Genomic DNA, 12489 nt, shown 5'->3' on the forward strand with positions numbered 1-12489 from the left:
GAAGGTCTGTGTGTCATGTAGGGAGAGAATTCCCTTTAAGAACCTCAAAAATTAACAAAAACTCCACCATTCTCTTTTGAGGGCTGAGTAAGCAGCAAAAGAAAATTGGACACAAACTAGCCTTTGACCATGTTTATCTTCTTCAGATTCCAGACTGTACATTGCATGGAGCCTTTAGGGCCATTTGGCCAACTACCAGATTGTTCTAGCACTTGCACATTCTCTTTTATGGAAGAAATGGCCCTACTTTGCCTACCCAGTCAAACTACAAAGGAATAATGTGACAGCAGAACATTCTCTGTAGCTCCTAGGTCATTCCAGTTCTCATTTGATGGCATGCATGCAAAGGGATATGTTAGTATGATTGAGAACTATTGCTAATTTTACATCTCAAAAGGCGAGTTCTTATCTATCTTTTGTAAAGCTTTTATTTGAGGCAGAAAACCTTGATTTTGGATCCATTATTTTTAGTACCAATACACAAATATTCTTCACCTTTTGGCAAATGATCAAATATATAATTTAGTTAATAGTTGTGGGCTATAATTTAAAATACTTTTTGGATCTCTGATAATGTGGATGCATAAATAAGAGAGACTTATAGGTACACATTCAATTATTTGTAAATTGTTAATGGAATTTTAAATTTTTATTGTAAACTATTTGAGAAAATACTTGCTCAGGAAACTCCTTTTCATTGATTTGCATTGGAGATGGGTTGACACTATTCTTTAAATATTTCATCTCCTTTTTCTGGCAATGAGGCCTTCTTCTTGGGTACGTAAGTCATGCTGGACAAAGAATGCTGTCTAAATGTAGACAGCCTTCTCCTAAAGTTCCCCCCTGAAAAAAAATATAGGAGAGGGTCAAAACAACAATTTGATGCAGCCAGAGATAAGGTTATGACCACTGACTTTTGCATTCTAAGGACAGAATCACAAGGTTTTGTTTCATTGTGTAAAAAGTGAAGGTGGATGGTACGTTGAATATGATATGGCATAAAGCTAATAAAAAAGGCAGCTGTCACAACTATAATCATTCCTATAGCCTTTTTACGACTTGACAGATTTTTCTTCATTGAATTTTTTAGTAAGGTCAAAATTATCATTGTGTAACAGACAATTATGATAATAAAAGGAATGATAAATCCAATAAACAATGACACATAATGCAAGACCAAAATGTAATTTTTAGCTTGATTATCCTGTGGAGGCTCAAAGCACTTGGTATGGTTTTTCTCATCTTTGTAAGGTGGGGACATTAAAAATGGAGAACTGGTCAAAATCACAAAAATCCAAATACTAACACACACAAATCTGGCTTTTTTCTGTGTAACCAAATTAATGTTCTGGACCGGGAAAACAATTGCAATGCACCGGAAAAAGCTCATGGCTGTCATAAAGAAGATGCTACAATAGAGATTGACATACAAGGCATAGGTGCTGAGGCGGCACAAAAAGTCACCAAAGAGCCAAATGCCTTTGTGAACATAATACACCACGCGGAGAGGCAGTGTACACACACACAGAAGATCTGCTATTGCTAAATTAATCATGTATATTTGGAATGCTGACTTCTCATGGTATGTTTTTATGAGAACATAGAGCACAAAACCATTGCCAAAGAAACCCACAACGGAGATCATAGAGTACAAGGTGGAATACACTTGATTGCGGAAGTCATCAATAGTGTCATTGCATATGATATTACTGGCAGAAGATACTGTCATATTTCCAACTCCATCCATGTTTCTCTAGGAATGTCTGCTTGGTGCCTACAATATATATATATAAAAATCTTGTCAATTTTTACCAGACCATATGTAATAGGAGCTACTAAGTTTTCACTTTATAGTGTCACTATGTATGCATTTTAAGCATGGCAGGAAGCAAGGGTGGTGGGGCAATGAGGAAGAATTCAACTGCACCTAGTCCCCAGGAGAAGCCCTCTTTTTTCCCTCCTTTCCCACCCATGTTTGCCTGATGGACTTCCTCTTAATCGTCAAGATCTAGCTAAAACAGCTCTACTTTATTTTCAATCTTGTGTCCTGGCCAGTTTGGCTCAGCGGTTAGAGCGTCGACCTGTGGTCCTGAGAGACCCGGGTTTGGTTCCCGCTAAGGGCACGTACCTCGGTTGCAGTTTGTCCTTGGCCCTGGTTGGGTTGTGCGGGTGGCAGCCACTCGATGTGTCCCTTTCACGTTGATGTTTCTATCTCTCTCTCTCTCCCTCCCACTCTATCTGAAAAAAAAAAAGGAAAAATGTCCTCAGGTGAGGGTTAAAAAAAAAGTATTTTCAATCTTGTTACTCTAGTATTATTCTGTAAATCTTCTTTTAAAGTAAGTTTGTTTTTCAGTTAGAGTAAAGCTCTAAAGAGAGTGGTTTCGTAAATATGAATCTATCTATCAATTTATTTATCATCTATCATGTATTTATTAGAAGAGCACTGAATTCTCGTGGAGGATAAAATCTGGGTGAAAATGTGTGGTTGTCCCAAGAAGAGGGCTTCCTAAATAACACATGCTAGATGATGCTCTTACCTAGGGAAAAATAATTGGATTTGTTATTCATGGAACTCACTCCCCAGGGAGATAATCTTTTTTTTTTTTTTTTTATCCTCACCTGAGGACACTTTTCCATTTTTTGTTCAGGTAGAGTATGAGGGGGAGAAATGAAGAGAGAGAGAAACATCGATGTGAAAGGGACACATCGAGTGGCTGCCACCCGCACGACCAACCAGGGCCGGGGACAAACTGCAACCGAGGTACGTGCCCTTAGCGGGAACCGAACCCGGGTCTCTCGGGACCGCAGGCCGACGCTCTAACCGCTGAGCCAAACCGGCCAGGGCTAATCTTTTTTTTTTTTAATCCTCATCCAAGGAAATTTTTCCATTTTTGGTTCAGATAGAGGGGGGGGGGGAGAGAGAGAGAGAGAGAGAAACATCGACGTGAAAGGGACACATCGAGTGGCTGCCACCCACACGACCCAACCATGGCCGGGGACAAACTGCAACCGAGGTACGTGCCCTTAGCAGGAACCGAACCCAGGTCTCTCTGGACTGCAGGCTGATGCTCTAACCGCTGAGCCAAACCAGTCAGGGCCTGGGCAATAATCTTAATCTAGAATATGATTGATTCTATTTAGAACCACAGAACACCAAGGCTAGAGACATTTTAGAAGCCATCCAATTATTTTAATGAAGAAAATACTTACAAAGAAGTAAAATGCTTTTCTAAAATCTGTACCATAAGTTAAGGCTTTGAGGAAAGTCATAGCATAACTCATTGGAATATACCTTCTGGGTGAGGATATTGCAGCTGTCCATCCTTGTTCTCTTCCTAGACTCACACTCAAAGCCTTACTGTTGAAAAATACATGATCATTTCTTTCATAGCAAGAAGTTTTTACTTAGTCTAGCCTAGTTTAACTATATCAGGGCAGTTAATCAGGGCAATCAACAAGCTCAGATCAGATAAAAATGGGGAAAGGATAGTATGGAAGCAAGTGATTTCTTTAGTGTTCCTTCAGATTATTTTCCTTTATTCTTTAAGGAGTTGGGAACAACTCATCAATATATAATGTGGTAGATAACATTTAAAAATATTTATTGTTGAGAATATTACAGATGCCACCCCCTTTTCTTAGATAACATTTGATTGGAATCTAATTTGTTGGTCTTTTACATAGCTCTTGCTCCATTGTAAGAGCAGAGTCGGGATTTGTAAGTTGAAAAGACTGCTTGAGCAAAAAAGAACTGCCAGCAATAGAGGGGTCTGGTCTCGTCTCTGCATTAGGGACACAGAAACAGACAGCTATGGTAGTGGTTGTAGGTGGGATATAACTGCCCAGGCTTACTACTGCTAGCAAGTATATTTGCTGCAAAGATGTGTCATCCACCCATCCATCTAGGTTAGGTCCATTGTTTCCTTTAATTAAAAATGTCATTATTTTCACCAAGAACTATTGGTATATGATAAAAAAAATTGAAGATGAGTCGTTCTGAGGGTGTATATTTTAAGATGATAGAAAAAAATGAGTTTGCTATTCCCAACCTCTGCATTATTTCTGTTTGCTTTCCAGGTACCTACCTGCCTCTTTCACTATTTGTCCTCTGAGCTCAGGTGTAATTGTGGAAGAAAGGGAAACGGCCTAAATTTAATGTAGTTTTTTTTTTTTTTTTGGTTCCCTTGTATTGGCTTTTCCCAAAATAATACAGCAGTGTTATGTTGTGAATCACTAGATGGTGCTGTTGAGATTATTGATGTAGCCTTTGTTTTAAGAACTACTATTGAAGGGTGTTAGATAATTACCATCTGTCTTTTCTACCACCATCGGTCCGAACTATACCCTGCCACAGACTCTTTCCAGAATAATTCCCCATACATTCTAACTTTCAATTACATCATGTCCTTGCTCTAAAACCTTCAGTGGTTCCTGAGCACCTTCAGAATAAAATCCAGATTCCTTGGCTCTGTACAGTCTGGTTGCAACTAAACTTTCCTAGCTTCTCTCTCACTTCTTCCTTTTGCAGATCCTACAATTTGATGGAACAACTATATAGTATATATAGCTATATATATATATATAGTATATATAGCTATACTAAGGATAGGTTTTTACATGTTTTCCCACCTGCCTATCTTTCTTCATGAATTTCTTCTTCTTGAAATGCCATTTCCTCAATCTATTTGCAAAAACTACCCATCCTTCAGCTCAAATTACACCATCTTAACCAAGCCTTTTCTCAGCCTCTATCCAAAGTAATTTCTATACATTTCCCTCCTAGGGGACTTTTAATCTATCTTGAAGATCAATGATTTGTATGCATGTGTTATCTTCCTTCACAGACTTTCTGGATGATACATAAGATAGCATCACACACTGGGCTAACAAATATGTACCTTGCTCATAAGTGCTCAATAAATGTTAATTGAGTGACTGAGTAAATGAATGATGGAATAAGTTTATTATTTGAAAAGATTGTGTATCCTTCTAAATCATTTAAAGTTATCTTTTGATTCTAATATCACTGAAAACCTTTCCAGCCCCAGAGTCTAAAGTGACTGTTGCCCAGCTGGTGTGGCTCAGTGGTTGAGTGTTGACCTATGCACCAAGAGGTCGGCAGTTCGACTCCTGGTCAGGGAATATGCCCAGGATGTGGGCCCAATTCCCCGTGGGGGGAATGCAGGAGGTGGCCAGTCAGTGCTCTCTCTTATCAATGTTTCTATCTCTCTCTCCCTCTCTCTTCCTCTCTCTCTAAAAATCAGTAAAGAAAGAAAAATAAAATGGCTCTGTTAAGTAAAACTGCTTCCTAAAGTATTAAGGAAGGCTCTATTGTAAGGCTAAGTGTAAGATTAAAAAAATAGCCCTGGCCGGTTTGGCTCAGCGGTTAGAGCGTCCGCCTGCGGTCCGGAGAGACCTGGGTTCGGTTCCCGCTAGGGGCATGTACCTCGGTTGCAGTTTGTCCCTGGCCTTGGTTGGTCGTGCGGGTGGCAGCCACTCGATGTGTCCCTTTCACGTCGATGTTTCCCTCTCTCTCTCTCTCTTCTGTTCTCTCCCTCCCACTCTATCTGTGCAAAAAATGGAAAAATGTCCTCTGGTGAGGATTAAAAAAAAAAAAAACCCATATCTTGATACAGAGTAATAATTTGTTTATTTGTCTGTTAAATATTATAAGTACATTAAAAATTTCCAGATCTTTGAATAAGATATGCCAAATAAAACTGATAAAGAAATGCATAAAAACAGACAAAGCAACAGATGATCTTTAGTCCCATTAAAGGACTTCTCAGTTCTTGCAGACTGAAATAAGCTTGCCTAGTAATTTCTATATTTAGGTTCCATGGTTTATTTTTTAACGAATCAAGTCAACTGACTTAACAGTAAGCCATTAAAAAAGACTGTAAAACTCTCAGACAAATAATAAATCCTAAAGAGGTAGGGATATTTTAGTCCAAGCCACTCATTTTACAGATGATGGCTTTGCTTGCCTTAAACAACATTTAATTCATATTTATAGAAATACTGTGAGCCCTTAATAATGAGACCCACACTATGCGGATATAGAGATGCCTAATATCCCATCTCTGCCTTCAAAGAGCTCACAGTCTGATGGGGGAGAGGAGTGATGACTCAGAAGTATAGAGAGGTTACAATACAGTATGGTAAGAATTATCTTAGCACAAAACAAGTGGGTTATTAATTGATTAATATAAGCAAGCAATAAACATAAATGAAATTAATTTTAGTGCAGATAATAAAGGAAGTTATTTTTTTGGGATACTTTGTAAGTGGAAGAAACAAGAATCATTTAGAAAATGAAGCCATACCTCCTTGTAGCACTACAGTATTCTTCACAAATGTTCCTGGTTTGCGGTCAGTGTCTCTTATGATGTAATATCAGATGAAACCTGAACTGAAATCATAATGATGAAAAGGAAGTTAATGATATTAGAAGCAATCTAGAAGTGTCACGGGAACTTAGCAGCTTTAAACACAGATCCAGGGTGTGTGATGGGACATCAAAGCTCTAATGACAGATTTAAGACTAGTTATTGGATTCCATGCCTCATTCTTTTCTCTTTATTCATTTTTATACCCCCAGGGGCAAAACTTGGAAAACAGACCGGGGCTGATCATTGATGTTTGCTTCTGTGTGCATGTAACTTCTGTATCTAAAGCTAAACACAGTACTATAAACATTCCTTTTGCTATGAAACTAGGGTATTTCCCCCATTTTCTCTTCTAAATGGTTTTTTATAAGTTCAAAGGGGAAATAATTTAGGAGTTCATATCTAAGGATCTAGTTTTTTTAAAGAAGAAGAGTTAGAACATCAAAAATATCAAATATATCTCTTTGGGATGTCTGAGGGACAATTTTCCCTGAATGAAGGATAGCTTAGAGGACCATGGACTTTTCTCTCTAAAAACTCATAATAGCAGTTATTATTTATATGATTAATTTGGCATATATTATATACCTTTGGAGATCAACTGTTTCGTAGTTTGTATAGTTAACTCTTCATGAGTGCATGTCTATTCTGTCCAATTAAACTATATCACAAATTCTAACAAAGTATAACAAGTCTTCAAGAAATGACCAAAGAAGGGCTTTCTTGGAATAGTAGCAACTTGAACACTTTTCTTCTAAATTTGTGTTGCCGAAGATTGAGTTGGCATCACTTACTTCTTATTTAGGCCACAGGAACATGAACTGACTCCTCCTAAATTAATTTTAACAGCTCACACACAATAGTTACTGGGGAGTATTGTTGACTTCTGTTTTGACTTTCCTTCATTCTGTTATTTGCATTTTTAAAAAAATCCTCACCCAAGGACATGCTGAGAGACAGGAAGAGAGAGACAGAGAGAGACAGTGATTGGCTGCCTTCCGAATGTGCCTTGACCCGGAATTGAACCAGCAACATTTTGGTGCACAGACGATGCTCAACCAACTGAGCCACTCTGGATAGGCTTTTATTTACCTTTTTATTGTTTGCCCCTCAAAATAATTGTTTACTTTAAAATATATATATCTTGGGGAAAAATTAATATATTTAAAAAAATAAACCACAGAACTTACATGCATGTATGTATGAATAATGGACATGGACAACAAAGGTGGGGACAGGGTGGGGAGGGAAGAGGAGGGGGAATCAGTGGGGGAAAAAGGAGAAACATCTGTAACAAAACTAAATAAATTAATTAAAAAATTAAAAGATTCTGTGAATTATAAAAAATAAAATAAAATATGTTTTGATCGATTTTTTTTTGGAGAGAGGAGGGGAGAAAGAGATAGAAACATTGATGTGAGGGAGAAACATTGATTGTCTGCCTCCTGCACAACCCCCACTGGGGATGGAGCCTCCAGCCCAGGCATGTGCCTGGACTGGGAGTCGAACCAGGACCTCTCACGACACGGGATGACACTCAATAAGTGAGCCACACTGGCTAGGCAGGAAAATATTAATATTAAGAAAAAATTTGTGTTTCCCTACCAATTTGGTCCTTGTTTGCAACGACCCCAGAGGCTTGGCGCTTTAAAATAAACATCTTCCTGACATGATACTATACGTAAAAAACCCCAAAGACTCCATCAAAAATTTACTAGGCTTAATAAATGAATTTGGCAAAGTAGCAGGATACAAAATTAACGTCAAGAAATCAATGGCATTCTTATACACCAATGATAAACTCACAGAAAGAGAAACTAAAAAAACAACAACAAAAAACCATTTACCATCGCGGCAAAAAAATTAAGATACCTAGGAATAAACTTAACCAAAGAAATAAAGGATCTATTCGCAGAAAACTACAGGTCATTGAAAAAAGAAAATAGAGGAAGATATAAAAAAGTGGAAGCACATACTTTGTTCATAGATTGGAAGAATCAACATCATTAAAATGTCCATACTACCCAAAGCAATCTATAGATTCAATGCAATCCCCATCAAAATACCAACAACATACTTCACAGAACTAGAACAAATACTTCAAAAGTTCATATGGAACCAAAAAAGACCTCGAATAGCCACAGCAATCTTGAAAAAGAAGGACAAAGTTGGAGGAATCACATTACCAGATTTCAGGTTATACTAAAAAGCCACTGTAATCAAAACAGCCTGGTACTGGCACAAGAACAGGCATATAGACCAGTGGAACAGAACAGGGAAAGGTTACCCTGATATGCTGATTTAGAATTCTGACAGTCTTGCCAGGCATATCCCTTGACTGTAGTATAGTGCCTGGCCAAAGTAGGCTAATATCTTTGCTCTTTAGATCAGTGATTTGTCCTGAGACCATCTTATAGTACCACAGTTTAACTTCTTTTTATTTTATCCTATCATCATTAACATTTTTTTATTAATTTATTTTTATTACAGAGGTTTCTCCTTTTTTCCCCATTGACACCCTCCTCCCATCCCCTGCACTCCGTCCCCAGCTTTGTTGTCTGTGTCTGGCGGTTATGTGTACATGCATATAAGTTCTGTGGTTGATCTCTTCCCTCCCCCTCCACTACCTCTTCTGAGGGTTGTCAGTCTGTACCCTACTTTCACATCTCTGGGTCTACACTGTTCCTCAGACTGTTATGTTTATTATAGTCCACAAATAAGTGAGATCATATGATATTTGTCTTTCTCTGCTTGGATTGTTTCACTTAGGATAATACTTTCCAGGTCCCTCCATGTTGTCTCAAAGGATAAGAGATCTTTCTTTCTTACCGCTGCATAGTACTCCATTGTGTATATGTACCACAGCTTTTTTATCCATTCGTCTACTAGTGGACACTTGGGCTGTTTCCAGATCTTAGCTGTTGTAAATAGTGCTGCTATGAACATGGGGGTACATATATTCTTCCTGATTGGTGTTTCAGCCTTCTTAGGGTATATTCCCAGCAGTGGGATCACTGGGTCAAATGGAAGTTCAATTTTTAATTTTTTGAGGTAGCACCATATTGTTTTCCATAGCGGATGCACCAGTCTGCATTCCCACCAGCAGTGTATTAGAGTCCCCTTTTCTCCACACCCTCGCCAACACTTGTTGTTTGATGATTTGTTGATGGCAGCCATTCTGACAGGTGTGAGGTGATACCTCATTGTTGTTTTAATTTGCATCTCTCTGATGATTAGTGATGTTGAGCATTTCTTCATATGTCTCTGGGCCATTTGTATGTCCTCTTTGGAGAGGTGTCTATTCAACTCCTCTGCCCATTTTTTAATTGGTTTCTTTGTCTTCCTTTTGTTGAGTTGTGTGAGCACTCTATATATATTGGAAATTAACCCCTTATCTGATACATCATTGGCAATGATGTTCTCCCATACAGTGGGTTGCTTTTCCATTTTGATGATTGTTTCTTTTGCTGTGCAGAAGCTTTTTAGTTTAATGTAGTCCCATGTGTTCATTTTCTCCTTTATTTCTGTTGCCTTAGGTGATGTATCAGTGAAAATTCTGCTCCGTATGATGTCCGAAATTTTGTTGCCTACATTTTCTTCTAGAATTTTTATGGATTCACGGGTCACATTTAAGTCTTTTATCCATTTTGAGTTTATTTTTGTGTATGGTGTAAGTTGATGGTCTAGTTTCATTTTTTTTGCATGTAGCTGTCCAATTTTCCCAACACCATTTATTAAAGAGGCTGTCTTTACTCCACTGTATGCTCTTGCCACCTTTGTCAAATATTAATTGAGCGTATTGCCTTGGGTCCATTTCTGGGTTTTCAGTTCTGTTCCACTGGTCTATATGCCTGTTCTTGTGCCAGTACCAGGCTGTTTTGGTTACAGTCGCTTTGTAGTATAACCTGATATCTGGTATTGTGATCCCACCTACTTTGTTCTTTTTTTTCAAGATTGCTGTGGCTATTCGGGGTCTTTTTTGGTTCCATATGAACTTTTGAAGTATTTGTTCTAGTTCTATGAAATATGTCGTTGGTATTTTGATGGGGATTGCATTGAATCTATAGATTGCTTTGGGTAGTATGGACATTTTAATGATGTTAATTCTTCCAATCCATGAACAGGGTATGTGCTTCCACTTTTTTATATCTTCCTCTATTTCTTTTTTCAATGACCTGTAGTTTTCTGCGAATAGATCCTTTACTTCTTTGGTTAAGTTTATTCCTAGGTATCGTAATTTTTTTGGCGCGATGGTAAATGGGATTGTTTTTTCAGTTTCTCTTTCTGTGAGTTCATCATTAGTGTACAAGAATGCCGTCGATTTCTTGACGTTAATTTTGTATCCTGCTACTTTGGAAAATTCATTTATTAAGTCCAGTAGATTTTTGATGGAGTTTTTAGGGTTTTCTATGTATAATATCATGTCATCTGCAAATAATGACAGTTTCACTTCCTCCTTTCCAATTTGGATCCCTTTTATTTTTTCTTCATGTCTGATTGCTGTGGCTAAGAATTGCAGTACAATGTTAAATAAGAGTGGTGAAAGTGGACATCCCTGTCTTGTTCCTGTTCTTAATGGAAATGTTTTTAGTTTCTGTCCATTGAGTATGATGTTGGCTGTAGGTCTTTCATATATGGCCTTTATTATGTCGAGATATGATCCCTCTATTCCTACATTACTGAGCGTTTTTATCAGAAATGGATGCTGTATTTTGTCGAATGCTTTTTCAGCATCTAGTGATATGATCATGTGTTTTTTGTTTTTTTTTTCCCTCACCCAAGGACATTTTCCCGTTTTATTGTTCAGGTAGAGTGGGAGGGAGAGAGAGGAACAGAGAGAGAGAGAAACATCGATGTGAAAGGAACACATAGAGTGGCTGCCACCCGCACGACCGACCAGGCCCAGGGACAAACTGCAACCGAGGTACGCGCCCTTAGCGGGAACCGAACCCGGGTCTCTCAGGACCGCAGGTCGAAGCTCTAACCGCTGAGCCAAACCAGCCAGGGCGATCATGTGGTTTTTATTCTTCATTTTGTGTTTGTGGTGTATCACGTTTATTGATTTGCGAATATTGTACCAGCCTTGCATCCCTGGAATGAATCCCACTTGGTCATGGTGAATAATTTTTTTGATGTATTTCTGGATTTGATTTGCTAATATTTTGTTCAGGATTTTGGCGTCTATGTTCATCAGGGATATTGGCCTGTAGTTTTCTTTCTTCGTAGTGTCTTTTTCTGGTTTTGGAATTAGAATTATGCTGGCCTTATAGAACGTGTATGGAAGTCTTCCTTCTTCTTGAATTTTTTGAAATAGTTTGAGGAGAATGGGTGTTAGTTCTTTTTTGAATGTTTGGTAAAACTCCCCTGTGAAGCCATCTGGGCCTGGGCTTTTGTTTGCTGGGAGAGTCTTTTTTTTTTTTTTTTAATTTTTTTTTTTAATCCTCACCCCAGGACATTTTTCCATTTTTTGTACAGATAGAGTGGGAGGGAGAGAGAGGAAGAGAGAGAGAGAGAAGCAGCGATGTGAAAGGGGCACATCGAGTGGCTGCCACCCGCACGACCAACCAGGGCCGGGGACAAACTGCAACCGAAGTACGTGCCCTTAGCGGGAACCGAACCCGGGTCTCTCCAGACCGCAGGCTGACGCTCTAACCGCTGAGCCAAACCGGCCAGGGCTGCTGGGAGAGTCTTGATTACCTCTTCAATTTCCTTAGTTGTTATTGGTCTGTTCAAGTTTTCTCTCTCTTCCGGGAATAGTTTTGGGAGACTGTGTGTTTCTAGAAATTTGTCCATTTCGCTTAGATTGTCGAATTTGTTGCCATACAGTTGTTCATAGTAGTTGTTAACGATCTTTTGTATTTCCGTGGTGTTGGTTGTTACTTCTCCTCTTTCATTTCCGATTTTGTGTATTTGGGTTCTCTCTCTTTGTTTCTTGGTGAGTCTAGCTAAGGGTCCATCAATCTTGTTTATCTTTTCGAAAAACCAGCTCTTTGTTTCATTGATCCTTTGAATTGTTTTTTTGGTCTCTATGTCATTTATTTCTGCTCTGTTCTTAGTATTTCCTTTTTTCTACTTGCTCTGGGGTTTTCTTTTTGTTTGC

The 12489-nt window shown here is 38.5% G+C and overlaps 1 protein-coding gene across 5 annotated transcripts in view; it reads right to left on the minus strand.

Moving 5' to 3' along the window:
- Positions 1-623: 623 nt before the first annotated feature.
- Positions 624-12489, minus strand: part of CYSLTR1 (cysteinyl leukotriene receptor 1) — a 56995-nt gene continuing 45129 nt past the window's right edge. Inside the window, exons 2-3 of one of the 5 annotated variants that reach the window (XM_036271740.1) lie at positions 6327-6412; positions 624-1774 (exon numbers count right to left, since the gene is read on the minus strand). In XM_036271740.1, the coding sequence (XP_036127633.1) occupies positions 725-1747 (1023 nt within the window). In that variant the 5' untranslated portion in view covers positions 1748-1774; positions 6327-6412 and the 3' untranslated portion in view covers positions 624-724. The other 4 variants (XM_036271742.1, XM_036271741.1, XR_004960673.1 and 1 more) reach the window with 4 other exon arrangements.

The sequence above is a fragment of the Molossus molossus genome, unplaced genomic scaffold (assembly GCF_014108415.1).
Source record: "Molossus molossus isolate mMolMol1 unplaced genomic scaffold, mMolMol1.p scaffold_m16_p_2, whole genome shotgun sequence".
Lineage (NCBI taxonomy): Eukaryota > Metazoa > Chordata > Mammalia > Chiroptera > Molossidae > Molossus > Molossus molossus.